This window comes from Terrapene carolina, unplaced genomic scaffold, assembly GCF_002925995.2.
Source record: "Terrapene carolina triunguis isolate 2854851 unplaced genomic scaffold, T_m_triunguis-2.0 Scaffold250, whole genome shotgun sequence".
Taxonomy (NCBI): Eukaryota; Metazoa; Chordata; order Testudines; family Emydidae; genus Terrapene; species Terrapene triunguis.
The window spans coordinates 1,175,141-1,195,806 of record NW_020664601.1 but is presented as its reverse complement, the minus strand read 5'-3'; the positions used below and the strand labels follow the sequence as shown (position 1 = coordinate 1,195,806).

Below are 20,666 nucleotides of genomic sequence, written 5' to 3'. Positions count from 1 at the left end.
TTTAAAATATAAACTCTCTGTAGTAGGGACTATCCCATATGTGTCTGTTCAATGTCTAGCATAACTGGCCCTGATCTTGGCTCTTCCAAGCCCCTGAACTGTTTTGTTACCTTCTTCCTTGCATCATGTCTGACATTAGAGTGCTAGCTTTTCAGGGCAGGGATCATGTCTTATTTGTGCTGTGAGGGACATCTAACATGCTTTTTGTTGCTGTAAACTAAGAAGCAACAAGAGAATATAACTTCGTTTCACACAGTGCTTTACATATTTAAGTGCTCCAAAGACCTGTGCAAAATAATCAGATAAAATATTTTCAGTGTGGTCTGCAGTGCCTGTATAGAAAAACACAGATGCCAATATGTGGATGATAATCGCTCTCAAACAGCATTGGACATATCACATAAGTAGCTCATTTGTTGAGAGATGATTCATGGATGTGCTGGGGATGGGAGTATCCCAGGAGGCCCTGGTCAAAATTCTTCCATCAAATAGAAGGGAAAGTTGGAATGATTTCCTTTTTCTGGACTATTATCATTATGTATTATTTGTATTATCTTAATGCCTTGCCAGAGGTGGCTTATCCCTAGGGCTCACAAAAATACTTTTCAATAACATAACTGTTTAGCTTTACAATGGCCCATATGGCATCAAACTGATGATGCTTTTCTTATGGTTTGGAGAAAGGGTTCAGGCTGCAAAGTGACTGGAGGTTTGTACTGGGGAATTCCCCCTGTCTAGGGAAGTTTCCGCTGGTAGAAAACTGGTGGAGGTAGAACCATACCAGGTCTGTTGCTCAACTCTACCAGCTTCTGTATCTGTCACTTAAATAGAATATTTGTTTTTGACAAATAAAAGGGATTCTAGTGTACTGTGTTATATAAAAAATGTCATACAACTATAGCATATAGTGAAACCAGGATGCCCACAGACACCATTTTAAAGTCTTTCCTTCATCTGTGGTAACTAAAACAAGATACATTGGACTGAATTATAAGATCTAGAATTATTCAGAGATTAATAGAGATGGTGGCTGAGATACAGAATTGTACCTGTATCCAAATTGCTCCAAGGTTTAGGGGAGTTTGGTTTTGTGGTTTTGGTTCAGAACTGCCTCTAGAAATAAGTGAAAAGGAAAATGTTCCATGGGATCAGAGTGAAGAATTTCAAATAATTAAATAAAGGTTACTCATGATTATGAAACTTACAAAACCAAGCAGTAAACAATAGATTATATGCAGAAAATACATGAAAGTAGATAATAACAAAACAAAGGTAGGACTTTTGGGATCTTGGTCAATGCAATTATAGCTAAGGCTATGTTTTAGTTACGGGTATTTTTAGTAAAAGTCATGGACAAGTCACGGGCAGAAAATAAAAATTCACGGCCCGTGACCTGTCCATGACTTGTACTATATACCCCTGACTAAATCTTGCGGGGGTTGGAGGGGGTTCTGCGGGTGCTTGGGGGGGCTGCCCGGGGGCGCCATGGGTGCTTGGGGGTAGGGTGACCAGGTGTCATGATTTTATAGGGACAGTCCCGATATTTGGGGCTGTCATAAATATAAAGGGAAGGGTAACGACCTTTATGTATGCAGTAGCATAAAATCCCTCCTGGCCAGATGTACTGAGGGGGTTAAGAAGCTCAAATAACCTGATTGGCACCTGACCAAAAGGACCAATAAGGAAAGAAGATACTTTCAAATCTGGGGCGGGGGAGGTTTTGTTTGTGCTCTCTTTGTTTGTTCCCTCTCTGGACTGAGAGAGAGACCAGGCAGGTAAAACAGCTCCCGAAAACATACCTGAAATGATACATCTAAAATTACAGAAATTGTAAGTAAGGGCAAGGAAATGCATCAGATTATCTTTTGTTTTAGCTTGTGAATTTTCCCTATGCTAAGAGGGAGTTTTATTCCTGTTTTTTTGTAACTTTGAAGCTGAGCCTAGAGGAGAATCCTCTGTGTTTAAATCTTTTTATTACCCTGTACAGTTACCTTCCATCCTGATTTTGCAGGTGTGATTCTTTTACTTTTTCTTTAAATAAAGTTCTTCCTTTAAGAACCTGTTTGATTTTCAGTGTCCTGAAGACAAAGGGTCTGGTTGGTACTCACATTATTCTCAAGCCTCCCCAGGAAAGGGGGTGAAGGGTGTTGGGGGGATATTTTGGGGGAACAGGGACTCCAAGTGACCCTTTTCCTGAATTTTTGTGTAAATTACTTGGTGGTGGCAGCAATACCATCCAAGGACAAGGAAAGGAATTGTACCTTGGGGAAGTTTTAACCTAAGCTGGTAGAATACAAGCTTAGGGAGTCTTTCATGGGGGTCCCCACATCTGTACCCCAGAGTTCAGAGTGGGGATGGAACCCTGATAGGGGCTTTGTCTTATATAGCTCCTATTACTCCCCATCCCGATTTTTCACACTTGCTGTCATAGAATCATAGAATATCAGGGTTGGAAGGGACCTCAGGAGGTCATCTAGTCCAACCCCCTGCTCAAAGCAGGACCAATTCCCAACTAAATCATCCCAGCCAGGGCTTTGTCAAGCCTGACCTTAAAAACCTTCTGCAGCGGCCAGTGCGGCTGGCCCGGGGACTGCCTGAGGAGCTTGGGCAGCTGTCTGGTCACCCTATCGGGGGGCGCGGGGAGCAGCCCAGGATCCCTGTTGGTGCTAGGGGTGTTGGCGGGACTTCAGGCTCCTTACCTGGCTCCTCATGGCTCCCCAGAAGCGGCAACATGTCCCTCCCTCAGCTCCTAGCTCCGCGCACTGCCTCCACCGCATGTGCCAACTCCGCAGCTCCCACTGGCCAGGAACTGTGGCCAGTGGGAGTTGCGGGGGCAGTAACGGTGGGCGGAGGCAGTGCACAGATCTAGGAGCTGAGAGGGAGGGACATGTTGCTGCTTCCAGGGAGCCCCCCCAAGATAAGCATCGCCCTGAGCCCCCTTCCACACTCACCCAAATTCCTGCTGCTGTGGGGAGGAGGGGGGCAGTGGCCTGAGACTGACCCAGCAGCGGCCAGTGCAGCTGGCCCCAGGGCTGCCTGAGCTCCTCAGGCAGTCCCCGGGCCAGCCGCACTGGCCGCTGCAGAAGTCCCGGAGGTCCCGGAAAGTCATGGAATCCATGACTTCCATGACCTTCATGACAAACTCGCAGCCTTAATTATAACATGATGGGCTTGTGACAAATAAGATGGCACCTTTTGCTGCTTGGTTCAAGAATCACATTTAGAAAAATATACAGTAAGAGGATTTCAGTTTCTCAAATAAAGTATGACTTGGCTGTAAGAAGCATATGCTGCAATTCCATCACCAGTTATTATGCGGTAGGCAACAGCGTATAGAGAGAGATGTAGAAGAGAGAATCAAGAGCGAACTATAAAAAACATGGGGATATGTTGCACAGAGGGAGATAATGTAAAGCTTCCTTAACTCTTCAGAATAAGTCATTATTAGTCAATAAGGATATAGAATCAGACTGAGCAACACATCATCACCTCCAAGCAAACCTTCTGTTAATGTTTGTTCTTGTTGGGAATGATGCCACATGGTGCTTTTCAGAGGGGAGTTTCAAAGGTTATAACTCTGAAACCACTGCAGCTAACATGCAAGCTTATAATGAGAGAATGTAGAGGCTGGAATGTTGCACAACTGAAATCTTGTCATTAACTTTTCAAACATAGTCTAGAGTGTTAGAAGTGGTCAAGAGGGGTAAGAAGTGCATCTGAAAAATCTGTGGGCTGCTTCAGCTTGTGAGGTCGGGCATGTTTCCTATGTTCTGCAACCAGTTCTACAAAACGATTCTTTATTCTGATCCTGCAGGTGCTTATCTCCCTAATCTAAGACAACTGAAATTGAACAACAGTTTACTTGTATCTGTGAGGTAAGAAAGAAACCATAATTGGAATAAACATGAGGAATATGACACCTTTCCTTTCCCTGTTTGGGTGGTAAAATGTTCATTTCTGCTGCCTTTATTCCCTCCCACCCCTTAAAAGCAGTGTAGGAAAATTCTATGTATGTCCAATAACCTACAGATTTAGGGCCAGGACCTCAGCTGGTATAAATCCGCATAGCTCCAGTGATATCAATGGTGTTACACTGGTATACCCTAACTGAGGATCTGGGGTGAAATCCTGGCCTCATTGATGTCAAAAGGAATTGTGTCATTGACTTCACTGGGGACAGGATTTCACCCCAGTCTGTAGTCAGATGGGTTATTGTGGTGGGGTATATAAGCCCCACACTGGGACTGAAGGAGTTAAGTAGCAAATCTGGCCCAAGGCAACCCCGCCCACCCCACCTGCAGAGCATGCTACAGCTGGAGGTGGGGCTTAAAAGGGAGCCAGACAGCTCAGCAAATGCCTGGCAGGGTAGGGAGAGAGACCTAACCTGAGATCTCCTAAAGAAGGATGCTCCAGAAGCCTTTCCCTGGGAAAAAGAGCCTGCCTTCTGAGCCCAGAGGGGTGGAAGGTTCCGTTACTCTTTCTTCACTACCTTGTGTCAAACTATAAGACTTTGTTGGGAGAGTGAGCGGTAGGAAGTGGCCCAGGGAGGCAGCCTTAAGGCATTCCTGGGTGCTGGCCTCTTACAAGATCCTGAGCTGGGGTCCAGTGGAGTGACAGGGCCAGGGCTGCCCTACCAACCACCGTTGTTATGAAGAGCATGAAAACCCTCACTTCCAGACTCGCCCTTGGGGAAGCAAGGGGAGGGTAGAGACTTTGAAAACACTGCAGCTGGGGCTGGATGCCCGTAGGGGGTCAACAGATAGACTGATGTTCCCCCCAGTTGTGAGGACGTGGGACCCAATATCTTCCTTGGAGCCTAATTAGTGACCTGACCAGAGTGTCAAGTCAACACCCACCAAAAGGCAGACCCCCAAGGGGCATGAGAATGGCCAGTGAGAGAGACTGGAGGTGGGGTGAGTAGAGACCTAATATCCTAAACATTAGGCAACACCAGCAGTGAGCACTGCCCAGCACAACTTGAAGGAGAATGTGGTCTCTCATCCCAGGTCTTCTGTAAGGCCTTGCGGGTGGGGGAAAGTATGGGTATAGACAAATTGATGAAGTGGTGGATGGACAGCCAACAACTACAGGCCTCCCAACAACAGCAGAACAGAACCAGCTGTTTCAACAAATGGCTGCCCAACAGTAAGCAGCACACATCAACAGCAACAACAACGGCTCATCTGGGAGCTTGAGGCGAAACAGCAAGAGCAGCAATAATGCCTGGTCCAGCAGGTGGCAACCCTTTTACAACCATGAGGGGCTAGCAGTTGGAATGCCGAACCACACCCCAGCCCCAGGGCTTCTCATAAAACACACAAAGATAGGACTTCGGGACAACCTGGGTGCTTTCCTCTTCAGTTTTGAAAGGGTCACCACAGCAGCTCGATGGCCATCTGTACACTGGACTATTTTGCCGGCATCTTATCTTACTGGGCCAGCTCAAGCTGTGTATTGGCGCCTCAGCTCTGTGGACACATGAGACTATGCACAGGTCAAGGCGGCTATTTTAGACATCTTTGATATCAATGCCAAGACCCACTGATACTTTCACCTGGAAAAATTTCCACTGGGGGCCTGACCTTGTGCAGCAGCCCAGAGCTTTAAAGAACATTGTTAGTGGTGGCTCCAGCCCAAAAAGCAGACCAGGGAGCTGGTGGCCGAGCTCGTCATGCTGGAGCAATTTTCGGAAATTCTCCTGGCTGGGAGATGGGAGCAGGTGTTGCAGCACTGGCCTGAGACATTGGCCCTCACAATACGGCTGTCAGAAAACTATATGGCAGCTGCACACCCAGCCAGTGGAACACCCAGGCCTGAAGATGCTCATTAAGATCTACAGACTGTGTAGACTACGGATCTCTCGGCCTGGCAATGGGAGCAAGGTCCGAGGAACCAAATACCAAGCCTAGTCCGCCAGATGATCCACAGCTATGGCAAGACCCCAGAAGCCTGGTCTCACTGGGAACAAAGTGCTGGGGAAAAACCCAATCCTGAGGGAAGGCCCCCCTCGGACACTCAGCTTCCCCTAGGGCAGTCAAGGGATAGGGCAAATCCCTTGATCAGAAGTTATTTTTCACGTGGACAGTGAGGACATTTCTGCTGTGACTGCCTCTTAATGGTTAGCAACTCTGAACAGCCATGGGCAGTTGATACCATGGCTAGGAAAAGAGGCCTGATCAAGATATTAATTCCTGTGTGGGCTACTGGGGTAGAAGTATACTTGGGGTGCACCCCAACATTGATTAGGGAACAGCTAACAGTGTCCCCAAGGTTGCCTCCGGATCCTATCTACTTCCAGTGTGTTCATGTGGATATGTGCCCATATCTCACAAAGGAGGTACAGTCAATTGTGGGAAGCCCTATAGGAAGAGTATGAGCAGGTGTGGCCCATACACTAGATTACCTGATGATTTTTTGGGCTGGGATTGGGAGTTCTTCAGGGAGGTCATAAAGTCATGGGGTAACAACTCCCTGGAAGGGGCAGACTCTCATGTAGAGGCCCCTGAGTCACAGAAACCCAAAAAGTTATCAGGAGTTGGAGAGACAGAAGATCTGAGCAAAGGGAGCTCCCGCAGAAGCAGTGCCCTCCTTGTATTCAGGGGAAGTAGAGGATCTCACACCCCCTAGACTTAAACTTGCTGGTGGCAGATGTAGATTTTGTAACAAACAGAAGGACGACCCAACCCTGAGCAGGGCGTATGACCAACTTGCCAGTATAAATTGATGAGATACATGACTGATGAAACAGTGGCTTTTATTTGAACTCAGAGAGGAGAGACTGTATCAGGTGGCTAAGGACCCCCAAACTAGAGAAGTAAGGAGTACAACTTCTTGTCCTGAAGAAATTCTGCTGCAAAGTACTGCACCGGCACATGCAATACCCTGAGAGGGACAAATGGGGCAAGAGAAGACCTTTAAAAGGGTGGCCCTCAAATTTTATTGGTGGGGGAACAAAAAGAGATTAGGGACTACTGCGCATTTGTGCCTGGAGTGTCAATGGACAGGGCCCCAAAAGTTCCACCATGAGCGGCGCATGAACCGCCGGCTGGGGGAGGCTAGCTCCCAGACTCGCCCCTTCCACCTGCAGCCCTGGAGCCAGGCCGCAGAGCGGAAGCAGGGACCTGGGGGCGGAGCGTGGGCGGGGCCATGCTTGGCTGTTTGGGGAGGCCGAGCCTCCCCCAGCTTATGATACCCACCACACATGAGCTCCACCACTCCCTCTCCCAGTGGTTGGAGTACCCTTTGAGAGGATCAGTATGGACCTGATGGGACCACGAATAGAGTGCGGCCAGGTACCAGTGCATTCTGGTGATAATGGATTACGTCACACGGTGCCCAAAGGCCATCTCCCTTTGCTCAACCACTGCGGCTACTGTCACCAAAAATCGATGAAGGTTTTTGCACAGGTGGATACTGAAGCAGATATTGATTGACCAGGGGATCAACGTTACTTCAAAGCTAACGGGGGAATTGTGTGACCTCTTGAAAATCAAGGCCTTAAAGACATCAGTCTACCACCCTCAGACATATAAGCTGGTGGAGTGCTTCAGTAAGATGCTGAAACAGATGCTTAAGAAATGTATGACCTTGGATCCCTGTCATTGGTAGTGATTGCTCCCACCTTGCCTTTTCGCCATCAGCGAAGTACCACAGGCATCTATGGGGTTCTTCCCATTAAAGAAAATAAATCTTTCTAATAAGTTTAGCAGATTTGATCAGACAGTTATTAAGAGAATGGATGACTTGGAGCCCCATGATGTCATTTGTTTGGAGTCAATTTCAGGCACAAAATGCTCAATCACAAACATCCTTATAAATAGGGGCTCTGAGTCAATGGGAAAACAGTTAAACAAGCAGTACTTAAAAATGAAACTCCTCATCTTTCATACTATGTATTTAGTTTTCCTGGTCCCCTTATTAATTATTAGATACAGTATTTGTGGTTTAAATAAAGCCTGTTTTCATCCTGGCCCATCTTTACCTACTTGCTTGAAATGCTGAAACTACATCACTTCAATCATTTTCATAGCAACCGGCTGTTAAGTCATAAACACAGGATTACAATTTTGCTGCAGGATTGCATAGGAGGAAAAGATATGTGGTGAAAGGAATGATCTTGTTGAAACCATTTTTGCCAATATCCAAGGGAATATGGCAAAGTAAATTGCATTCTAGTTTGCCTCAGTCAGAAGATCCCTTTTTAAACAAAACAGACTTCCCAAAATTTCTTGTCCATGGTATTATTCCATAGTAGAGATTTTGTGGAATGTTTGAAGGAAATTGGATAGTGCATAAATGTAATATTAGGGTTCCAAAAATGTGGTATTTTTCAATTCAGGTGTTTTGTTATTTTTTTGCCTGTAATGTTTCAAAACCGGCATGGCCTAGGCACTCAAAATGTGTTTTACTCGATTCCCTTCACATGAACTGGTGCCTTCTGCTCCTTTTGGAGAGTTGGGAGGACAAATTAAGTATTAAAGGGGATTAATTGGAAGAGGTTTGGCCTAATTTTCAGATTTTAAAAACTGAATTTGTCCCAAAACATGAAATTTTTTATCAAAATTGTTTTTCATTGGAGAAAAAAAATGAAAATTTTGCCCAAAATGAATTTTTTTGTTTTGGGCAAAAAGCAACTTTTCCTCAAAAGTTTTGATGAAAATATTTCAACCAGCTCTATTGGTTTTGCATTTAGGCCCTGATTCAAGAAAGTATTTAAGTATGTCCTTAAGTCCCATTGACTTGAATTGAAGCTTTAGGGAGATTTTGCTCTTGTCTTTGTACTTGAGGAATCCAACTCCTGGCATGAAAAGATTTAATAAAATAATTCCTGACACCTGACATTCTTTTGGTCTTGGAAACTAGCAAGAGTTAGTCTTAAGTTTAGCAGTAATTTGATCAAATACAATTCATAACTGTTTTGGCATGGATATCTGCTTTAATATTACATATGACACTTGCCAGGCTCAGAAGTCCCCGTAGAAGCCAGCCCACACCTCTTTTAAATAAGCATGTCTTCTACATGTCAGTTAAATGAAATTACAGGGAGTAGGCAAAGGAGGGACTAGAACCTGGCAGCGTTCCCAGACCAGAATTCTGCCAGCTGAGTTAAAAAAAGCAGCTCTGCTAGCCCAACACAGCAGTGGCTTTCAGACATTACTTCCCGTCTCCAGCAGCCTGTCTCGGGATAAACCTGGAGTACTTAGGGGCAAAGCCCACACAAGCACAGTCTGTCTACTTGAAGTATATTTTTGGGCATCTGTATTGTGTCAATTTAATACCTGTTATTACAACATCCTAAAATAAGATGCTATCATGGGAGCAGCTATGACTGCGATAGTTAATGTTGCGTAATGGTTTCCATCCTAACCCTCTGTTTTTAGTCACTCATAACTGTCCAAAAATTTCACTTTTTGGGTTGAAATTTTCCATGCTTGGTCTCTGTCCAAAAGGTGATTTTTTTTTTTCTTAAAGAGCAAATAAGAGATTGTATGTATATTTTTGAGTATGAGAACAGTGGGGGAGAAACGCACTTTTCTCATTATGAAAATAATTCCTATGAACTTTTTTGAATAGCCATAAAGCCAGAATGGTTGGGAATAGGAAGCTGAAAACTGGCAGAGGCATTTTTAGTGATAAAATCCAGGTTGTTAAAGATATACTCACCATATTTTCATTGTTCTAACAGTGGTCCAGTCTATCATAGAAATGTAGGGCTGGAAGGGATCTCGAGAAGTCATCCAGTCCAGCCCCCAGCACTGACGCAGGACAAGTAAATCTAGACCATCCCTGACAGGTCTTTATCTAACCTGTTCTTACAAACCTTCAATGATGGGGATTCCACAACCTCCCTTGGAATTAGAAATTGAACTATCCTTGCAATTAGAATTTTTTTCCTAATGTCTAACTAAATCTCCCTTGCTGCAGATTAAGCTCATTCCTTCTTGTCCTATCTTTAATACAATCATTAACATTTTGAAGACTGGAATTTTTTTCTCAGATATTGCACGTGTCTCTAATGTGATAGAAAGAATATCAAATACTATATTGTATGATATGACAAATGATGTGTGGTCATGTAATTAGACTGTGTCATAATGCATGCACATGAGGAGGCATGATGCATATTGTCATTTTCCAACTTGTGTGCTTATCCAGGCAACCTTAAATTTCTCTTAATGTAGTTTTTGTCTGGAATTTCCTATTTTTTTAATAAATAATATGGAAAATAATAAGCTTTTTTTAAAATCTGAAAACAAGAAAAGGCCACTTCTGGAAATCAAACCACTTATATTTAGGTACTTAAAGGAGAATTTAGGAACCTACCGGTAGGTACCCATGTTTAAAGATCTTGGCATTTAGGTCATCTACCTCACACTGGAGTTAAAGTTGTGAGTGTGATTGTGAGGAAATAGAGGTTGGTTATATAGTATGTTGGAATTGAAAAGGAGTTTGACGTGGAGCTGAGGAATCATTTGGATAGGCTGACATTTCATTAGTATGGCTCATGAGTTGAGGTTGATTGTTGGCTTAAAAGGTGATTTTCTGGAGTTTTTATGATTCCATTGGTAGGGAATGCAATGAGCAACCTTAGCCGTAAATTAATCAGTTGTCTTTTTTGTGGGGGTAGTTTATAAAGTTTGCATTACTTTGGGATACCTCGGACTGGAAGGCACTATATAACTGCAAGCTATTGTTATATACCATATAGGTGGACAATAAATCCCGGTTTATTTGTCAAATATCTGCATTTTTTTCAGTTTCAATGTTTTTCCTACAGACCTCTTTACTTTTTGAGAATATAGTATATGATGAAACGAATTACTTCAGGTCCTTGTTAATTTGCTACATTACACTGATTTTATGAGGTTCTCACTTATTACCTCCATCCTTCCCGTATCTGCCAAGAAACTCTAGATTTATGAACTGATAATTAAGGAAGAAACATGGAACCTATTCTGAAGAGTGAGAGTTAAAAGACTCTCTTTCACTGTTTTGTGATGACATGTTACTTGTCTTCCTAATGATTACAGCAAAAAGAACTATATTTCAAAACTAATGAGCTTTCTTCTAGTCTGGCTAGCAGCCTATATGTTTTATCTAATAGCTTTCGTTCTAATTTCAGTGATGAATAAAGAGACTTGTGTAAAATGTTAGACATTTGCCTTCTTAGAAGGCGCTTTTTTTTTTAACTGAAGTTGATTCTTGGTAATTTGTGCCCATAAGTTTATAGCACAAGCAATAGTCAACCAGACTGAAACCTCTGCTCTACCAGCTACTGCCCACTATCTCCCATTCAGTTGTAGTGGTTGCAGCTCACAAGACAGCTGGGCTTCTCCAAACCTCACTCTTGCAATTCCTTACAATAGAGAACTAACATCTGCAGCTCAGGGGCTGAAATTAATGTTGCTGCATGTATGTGGTTAAGTGAGACGGGAAAGGTGGGTGCACATCAGCATAGAGCTCAGAGGATGTGGGTGGGAAGTAGGAACAGAGCAAAGATAATGCAGAACTCTCTAATCCAAATACAGCCACATTTAAAATGTGTCTGTGCTGCAGTCTGTGTTACATTCAGTTTTGGAGCTGTCCATGCACAACTGAATGAGAGGAAGTCATGCTGGTGCACTACTGTCCGGTAAAAGTTGCAGGGAGATGAGGAGGTGGCAATCCTTAACTAAAGGCTCATTCCTACAAGATTCAGAGCACTACAACTGTTGCCTGCTCTTACACGTTTATCAAGAGTCTTGTGAAACTGGGTGTTTATCTTAAAGTTTAGCTGCTGGAGGCAAGTGATTACATGAGAATCTCCATATTCTTTTTTTTTTTTTTTAAGTAAGTCCCTAGCCCTCATGGCTGTGGAGAAAAGCCTGAAAATGTGATGTGAGTGCACCCTAAAGACTTGGGGTGAAAATCTGCTCCCATTGAAGTCAATGAGAATTTTGCCAATGACTTCAGTGGAGCCAGGATTTCACACTCTGAAACCAGAAGGCAAATAAAAAGAAGCCACATTTTATTGGTTTTGTATGGTTTTGGTTTTTTAATTTCATGGTGTGTAAGCCAATCTGATGATTTCGGGGGTGGGGGAGCCTGACTCATGATTTTTCAGTGCTTGGAATAGACAGTATTCCTCTCTGGCCCCAATCCAGCAAAGAATCCTAACCACCCTCTGGGACCCCACCTGCTATCCAACCCCCCTGCTCCCAGTCCCCTGACTGCCCTGACCCCATCCACAGCCCCGCCCCCTGACAGGCCCCCTGGGACCCCACGCCTATCCAACCCACCCTGTTCCCCACCCCCTGAACCTCCGCCCCATTCAACCGCCCCCCTGTCCCCTGACTGCCCCCCGGGGTCCCCCGCCCCTTATACAACCCCCCGGCCCACTTACCACTTACCATGCCGAGCAGAACATGCAGAGCAGCATGTCTGGCTGCTGCGCCGGCCGGAGCCAGACACGCTGCCGCTCTGCTCGGCAGGAGCGTGCAGCTCTGCCGCCCAGAGTGCTGCCCGTGCAGCGGCGTGGCTCTGCGGGGACGGGGGGACAGCGGGGGAGGGAACAGGGGCTAGCCTCCCCAGCCGGGAGCTCAGGGGACGGGCAGGACGGTCCCGCGGGCCGTAGTTTGCCCACCTCTGGCATAGGGGGATAGAAATCCCACCCAAATAAGGGATATTTGGGACAGGTACCTTTGAAATGCGGGGCACCATTCTCCCCTGTCTGGTTTTCTGCCAGTCAGCTTTCACCCATATCTTTCATTTCCATTATTCCGCTACTTCCCGTTCCCCTTTAACTTTTCCATGTTCTGGGATAATACATGTGGTATATAATTTAGATGCTGTACATACATACATACAGTAATCCTTACGCAAAATTCTTAGTGATGGCCTCAAAAATAAATCTGTCTGGATTCTTTTAGAATATGAAAGTTCCAAAATTCTAAAATGTTTTGTAAAATCATTTTCGTTTGCTCTTTTTATTAAAGATAAATATAATTCTTCTTCGAGAGATGTCTCTGTGGGTGCTCCACTCCAGGTGCTGGTGCGTCCCTGCGCCTTTGCTCGGAGATTTTTGTAGCAGTACTCGTACCGGCCACGCATGCGCAGAGGCTGCCCCCCCGCTCTGAGTCTAGCTTAATAGTACGCATGCATGGCCAGTCTCCTCAGTTCCTTCTCTACCGTCCCCGGCCTGAGACGGAGCTCAGCAGACTCGTTAGGAAATTCCTTTCTCTTGTTACAATTACCCTTCTAGTTAGTTAGTTTGTTGTTAGTTATAGTTAGTTACCATTTTTATCTTAAAAAAAAATCCTGTCAGCTGCAGCCGCTTCAGACATGCCTGGCTCCACAGGCTTTAAACGCTGCTCTAACTGCAAGGAGGCTATCCCGCTGTCAGATGGCCACTCACACTGTATAAAATGTTTGGGGGAGACCCACATTCCTCAAAAATGTGCCCACTGCAGAAAACTCAGCTCCGGGGCATGGAAGGACAGGGAGCTTAGACTGAAACTGCTCCTCCTTCAGAAATCCCTAGGAGCGGCTTCAGACCCAGGCGCTGATTCTGGCTCTGTTGCCCACCACAGCCCCCCCGCCTCAAACAAACACAAGAAATCTGCTAAGAAAGGGCACCTTTTGTCATCTTCAAAGGAAACCCTGAGACACAAGCCCTCCCCGGGCAGATCTACCGCTTCCCTGCCTGTGCTCCCCCGCTTGAGCACATTTGACAAGCCGGTCTCTTCCGGCACCGTGTGAAAACCGCCTGAGGCTGCGGCGGCGGCGCGAAGCTCCGGTGCTGAGGCTTCAGGCTTTCAGCTGCCTGCCTCTCTTCTGGCACCCTGCAGGCTGATGCTGCCCTCCCGGCACCGGCCACTGCACCGGCACCCATGGAACTGATTGGCAGTGAGCCAAGAAGCAAAACCCCGGCTCAGAGGAACGTTCCCTCATTGCAACTCCCTCCTGCACAGCCTTCACCTCACGCAGGAGCCTCACCACTCCAATTTACTCAGGCAAGAGATCTGCTGGTGTCACCTATCCTGCAGTCTCCCCTGCTGAATGCCTGTTTCTCTTCGACGGCAGAGTCAGGGTCTGAACAACCTTCCTCCAGTGAGGAGGAAACTGGACTACAGGAGGGTTTTTTTCTCCGTATCAACCCTCCCATCCCCAGACCCCAGTCAACAGAGGTTTTAGGAAAATTACCTCATCCTATTCTCAGGATCCTGCCCCTGGGGGGTGAACCCCTGGATGGCACCACCTATGCCCTACCCACCACCATGGCAATATTGGGCACCATGGGCATCGTACCCTCGAGAACACACACGCTACACCACCTCAACCAGGCGCAACACCGGTCTAGCACCACCACCTGACAAATCTGCCAATGACACCAGACACCAAGCAGCACCGTCACACTTGCAGGATCAACCAAGTCCTGCTCCTATTCCAGTAGAGCCGGAAGTAACGCCTGAAGAAGCCTTACTTCCCCCTCCTCCAACACCGTTGGACGACTACGCAAAATTCCAAGACCTCTTTAAAAGAGTTGCCAGTGACTTGAGAATTAACTTGGAGGAAGTCCCGGAACAACAGCATGAGTTAACGGACATCCTACAGCCCTCTTCTTCCTCTAGGGTTGCATTACCAATCAACGTAGCCCTTTTAGAACCTGCTAAGTCCATCTGGCAGACTCCAGCTACATGCCTACCGACCTGTAAACAAGCGGACCGGAAGTACTTCATCCCTTCTAAGGGCTCTGAATTCCTTTTTACCCATCCAGCGCCAAACTCGTTAGTAGTAGACGCAGCGAACCAAAGGGCCAAACAACAGTATTCCCGCTCCACCCCAGCCAACAAGGAAAGTAAACGCTTGGACCTCTTTGGTCATAAAGTATATGCATCCTCGATGTTACAATTTCGTATAGCTAATTATACTGCAGTTCTTGCAAAATATGACCACAGAAACTATAATAAGTTCATGGACTTTATTGACGACATCCCAGAACAGAAAAAACAACAATTCACAGTCCTGGTTTCTGAGGGACAAATCATATCACATACCGCTCTTCAAGCGGCCCTCGATGTAGCCAACACTGCAGCAAGATCGACCGCCACAGCAGTGGTCATGCGCCAAGGTTCATGGCTCTCCTCCTCTTTCTTTCCTCTAGAAGTCCAGAGCACCATTGAAGATCTTCCCTTTGACAGTGAAAAACTTTTTGCTTCCACCACGAACGACGTGCTTCACTCAATGAAGGACTCAAGGGCAACCCTCCGGTCCTTAGGTCTCCAGACATCTACGACCAGAAGACGGCAATATAGATACCAACCGTACCAACGTCCACGCTACCCCGCATTTACACAACACTCCCATAGACCACAGGAGCAACAACAACAACGCCAGAGACCAAGATTGCAGCGTCGTCGTCCCAATTCTGCGGGGGCGCCTCAACCCCCTCCAACTAATAGGCAGATTTGAAGCCTTGGTCGAGGGCTTAGAAAACAGCGTTCCCACTTCAGCCAGCACACACATCTTTGGACACCGCCTATGACCATTCTCCCACCAATGGCAGAACATTACCTCCGACAAGTGGGTTATAGAGGTGGTTACAATTGGATACGCCATAGACCTTTTTGGAACTGCAAAAAACAAGAAATGTTTCGACTTTTGCTCCAGAGTGGGCCTGCGCAAACATTCCCTGGGAGACGCATTCATGATCTCATGGCACCGAAACTTACTCTATGCGTTTCCCCCGATACCGGTTCTCAACAGGGTCCTGATAAAAATACGAACAGACCGTGCCAAGGTGATCCTAATTGCCCTGTCGTGGTCCAGACAACCGTGGTTTCCGTTCCTCACCAGAATGTCGATTCGACCACCAATCTCATTGCCTCTCCTCCCTAACCTCCTATCACAACAACACGGCCGATTTCTCCACCCCAACCTGTCCATGCTTCACCTCAAAGCCTGGTTCCTACATGGTTCTCCCAAAGCGAACTAGATTGCTCTGAACAAGTTCAGAGTGCTCCTACATAGCAGAACACAATCTACTCGCACCACCTATCTACGAAAGTGGAAACGATTCACACATTGGTGTTCAGCTAAACAACTTTGTCCCACGTCGGTATCTCTCTCGCTCATACTTGATTATCTATTGGACCTTAAGCGATCCGGCCTTTCTTTCAGCTCCATCAGAGTCCATTTAGCTGCTATTACAACTTTTCATGACAAAATTGATGATACTTCTGTTTTTGCTCATCCAATCACCAAGCGTTTCCTCAAGGGACTCCAAGCCCTATACCCAGACATTAAACCACCTACCACCCCGTGGGACCTTCATTTAGTACTATTTTGCCTAACTCAACAACCATTTGAACCCCTAGCCACGTGCTCCCTTTTACACCTTTTGATGAAAACAGCATTTTTAGTGGCAATTACCTCCGCCAGACGGGCAGGAGAAATAGCAGCTCTTATGGCAGACCCACCATATATGCTATTTTTCAAAGACAAGGTTACCCTCAGATTACACCCCAAATTTCTTCCAAAGGTGCATTCGTCATTCCACATTAATGAGCCGATACACCTACCAACCTTTTTTCCGAAACCACATGCGAACTCGTTCGAAGCTACAATGCATACATTAGATGTACGCAGGGCCTTGTCCTTCTATTTGGATAGAACCAAACCTTTTAGAAACTCTTCTAGACTTTTTGTCTCCATCGCGGAGCGTTCCAAAGGTTCTCCTATTTCTACCCAGAGACTTTCAAACTGGATTTCTCAGTGCATCCGGTTGTGCTATCAGATTAAGAAGGCGACACCTCCAGACGGCATCAGAACGCACTCCACGAGATCTCTGGCTGCCTCTATAGCATTCTTATGCAAAGTTCCCCTGGCTGATATCTGTAAAGCAGCCACATGGTCCTCTGAGCACACATTTGTTAAACACTATGCCCTTACTCAAGGCCCCCTCTCTGATATACATTTGGGCAGGGCTGTACTATCTACGGCATTCCTATCAGATCCGAAGTCCCTACCTCCTTGAGACACACTGCTTTTAAGTCACCTGGAGTGGAGCACCCACAGGGACATCTCTCGAAGAAGAAGAGGAGGTTACTCACCCTGTGCAGTAACTGACGTTCTTTGAGATGAGTGTCCCTGTGGGTGCTCCACTACCCACCCTCCTCCCCTCTACTTCGGAGTTGGGGTAGCCTCCGTTGTAGAGAAGGAACTGAGGAGACTGGACACGCATACGTACTATTAAGCTAGACTCGCAGTGGGGGAGGGGGGCAGCCTCTGCGCATGCGTGGCCGGTATGAGTACTGCTACAAAAATCTCCGAGCAAAGGCGAGGGACGCACCAACACCTGGAGTGGAGCACCCACAGGGACACTCATCTCGAAGAACGTCAGTTACTGCACAGGGTGAGTAACCTCCTCTTCTTGGCATCTTACTGTTACTATTTATTTGCATTGTTGTAGTAGTTGAGAGGTGTGAGTCCCACTGCAGATAGACAGACTCACGAGCTTTCCTCGGGCTAGCGTGCTACAATTACAGCATGGAAGTTATTTATTTTATTAATTTAGCAGCAAAGATGCAGAGCAACTCAGAACAATCTCACTGCCCCTCTGGCTCTTGTCTTAGTCCTCGTCTCCAGGGCTTCTCAGTCCTTACAGCTTTCCCCAACTGAGGCATCTCTGCAGCCAACTCCTGCTTGCTGAAACTCTCCAGCACAGGCTCTCTGCCTGACAGGTGCAGCGGACGCAGCACTCTCCCAGGCCCTTCCCCATATCTGCCTGCCTCCTTGTTATGATAAACAGCTTCCCAACAGGGGCATCATCGTATGATTATGGGCTTGAGCAGCTACACTCATTTGTAACCCCGGGTAAGAAATTGTTGAACCCTGGGTTCCATCTTGAGATTCCAGCATCTACACTGCTTTATGTGGGCCCAAATCCAACCACCCATATCCCAGGCATTCTAGTGCCCTCCCCAAATGTGGCTGCTCTAGCCCTTCATTTGGGGTGGAGTGTGGGAAAACTTGACTGTTCACCAAACTTGACTGTTCAGAGGACAAAGAAAGTTGGCCCGTTGGATTATGGAATACTTTTCACAGATTCTCAGAGCACGAGTCCAGCGGGGCTGCATCTACACTGCAGAGCTATAGGGCTTGAACTTCTAGGTCCTGGCTTGACTTAGGCTCAGACCCTCTACCCGCCATGGAGTCCTGGACCCCTGGGTCCAAGCCCTGGGTTAGTGTGATTTGTGTGTAGATGGAAAGGGGGTTAGGCTTGAGCTTGAGTGCGAATCCTGGGCTAACGTTGCAGTAGAAATACCCTTTGAGAACTTTACTTTCAGGGAGTGTTTGAGGTGAAAGGAATATATGTATGTTGAGGAAGAAATAATGCCTGAATGTTGCACTGTTTTGGTTCTCTGTTTTTATGCTCACACCCAGAACACTCTTATTTACTCCACTGCTTAAGCTCATGCAAGTCCATAAATTCAAGTCCAAGTTCATAAATATTTTGCCATCCCAGGTCACAGTGTGAATGGGAGGTAGGATATCTTGCTCTAGATAATTTGAAAGAATGGTTCATTGAACCATTGCTTTCCAGGTGGCTGATATCTCTGCTGCGGCAGGACCATCTGGGAACTAAATTCTGGTATCCCTACATCCCTGCCACCTCATGGCACCATCTCACTATCTGAACTCTGGCTAATTATTTTAGTAGTGAACCTCCCAGTAGGACTAGATCGTGCTCTCCCAATGAAAAAATCCTGGATTCCCCTTTCAGCATTTCCTGATAATTCTTCCATGGAAGGGAGGGGGAAGTGTTTTCATCATGGAAAAAGGAGGGAAATCAGCCCCCTCGCAAAACTGATTTCCTGAGACCTACTGGAGGCCAGGGGCATCGGCATAAAACTCTGAGCCTGTATAACAATTCAAGGTCCTCTCGCTCTGCCTCTTCCATGTATCACTGTCTCTGGAGCCCCTCTTTAAGTGGGATTCTGCAGTGCAGAGTGGCTCAATCAAAAGCATACATAGTGTGCTTAGGCTGTATCATCTGTACGGTTGGTTTCCTGTGGGATTGGTTAAGGGCAATGATGTGAATTTCCCAGCCTGCCCCTTCCTATGTGAAGGTTCTGGGAATAGAGGGATCATGACCTGCCCCTTTGCACACTGAGGGGCGAGACTATCCCCACTCCAGCTTTAGTGTCAGGAAGCAAAAGTTCTGTATACCCGAACCTCTTCTGGTTCTCACTCTCTGGTTACCCCTTCTCCCTTCCTTTCCTCTTTCATGAAAATGTATGGATGATGACTTTATCATTTCCAAAGAAAATGTTTTAATTGAGCCGAATCATCATTGGTTTAGTTTCTTAGAAACATTGATAGTTTACAGTATGTAACTAGTTCAAATGGCCATATTGCAATATGAGTAAATTGAAGGGCCCAGTCTCAGCTGGGCCTGAATCCAGTCTCTAATTTTGCAAGGTGCCATTATGCACCTCCAACAGATTGTAGACAGAAATGGTGGTAGCTCACTAGCGAGAGAGGATGCTTTTGGAGTTAAAACACTGGACTGGGATTCAGACGATCAAGTTCAATACCTTGATCAGCCACAATGATCTTAGGTATGTCACTTAATCTCTCTGCACCTTTCTTCCCCATCTGTTAAAAAAAGTTGTTATAATTCTCCCTTTGCCTGTCTTGTCTATTTAAATTATAAGGTCTTTGAGTCAGGGACTGTCTCTTGCTCTGTTTGTGTACAGCCCCCAGCACGATGGGACCCTGACCTCAGCTGGGGCCTCTCTGCACTACTGTAACACAAATAATAATAGTACACCTCTACCTCGATATAACGCTGTCCTCGGGAGCCAAAAAATCTTACCGCGTTATAGGTGAAACCGCGTTATATCGAACTTGCTTTGATCCACCGGAGTGCGCAGCCCCGCCCCCCCGGAGCACTGCTTTACCTTGTTATATCCGAATTCGTGTTATATCGGGTCGCGTTATATCTGGGTAGAGGGGTAATAACTAATGGATTTGTGTCTGCAGACAAGTATTTAGATGTCCGGCTATTACCATTTGCATCTGCATCTGCAACTTTTCTACCCACCGTATTAGTGTTCACTTATGTGAACTTAGGCCCAAGTGATCTTTTTAGTCAGTGATGAATGTTTACATTCAATCTTTGAGGAAACTAGGGTGACCAGATGTCCCTATTTTATAGGGACAGTCCCAATATTTGGGGCTTTTTCTTATATAGGCGCCTATTACCCTCCACCCCCTGTGCTGATTTTTCACACTTGCTGTCTGGTCACCCTAGAGCAGTGGTTCCCAAACTGGGGTTCGCGAACCCCTGGGGGTTCGCAGAACATTAGAGGGGGTTCGCCAGAAAAATTTCACTAATGGCGGACAGAGGACCCCGGGCATTGGAGACAGCAGGTGGGACCCGGTTGTAGGGCAGACACCCCAAGCCCCAGGGAGAGCGGGGCTGGGCGGTTGGGGCTGGCAGCCCGAGTCCCGGTGGTCAGCGAGGGAGCCGGCAGCCCGAACCCCAGCGCTCCGCACGGGGCTGGCAGCCTGAGCTCCAGGGAGAGCGGGGCCGGGCAGTTGGGGCTGGCAGCCCGAGCCCTGCCCCCGTCAGCGGGGGAGCCGGCAGCCCAAACCCAGCGCTCCCCACAGAGGGCTGGCAG

At 46.5% G+C, this 20,666-nt stretch overlaps 1 protein-coding gene across 2 annotated transcripts in view; it reads left to right on the top strand.

Annotated features, from left to right (window-relative positions):
- LRRC56 (leucine rich repeat containing 56) overlaps positions 1 to 20,666 on the top strand; it is a 170,485-nt gene that overhangs the window by 91,449 nt on the left and 58,370 nt on the right. For both annotated transcript variants that reach the window (XM_026657633.1, XM_026657634.1), the window contains exon 5: positions 3,815 to 3,875. In XM_026657633.1, coding sequence (XP_026513418.1) covers positions 3,815 to 3,875 — 61 coding nt within the window. The remainder of the gene's footprint in view (positions 1 to 3,814; positions 3,876 to 20,666) is intronic.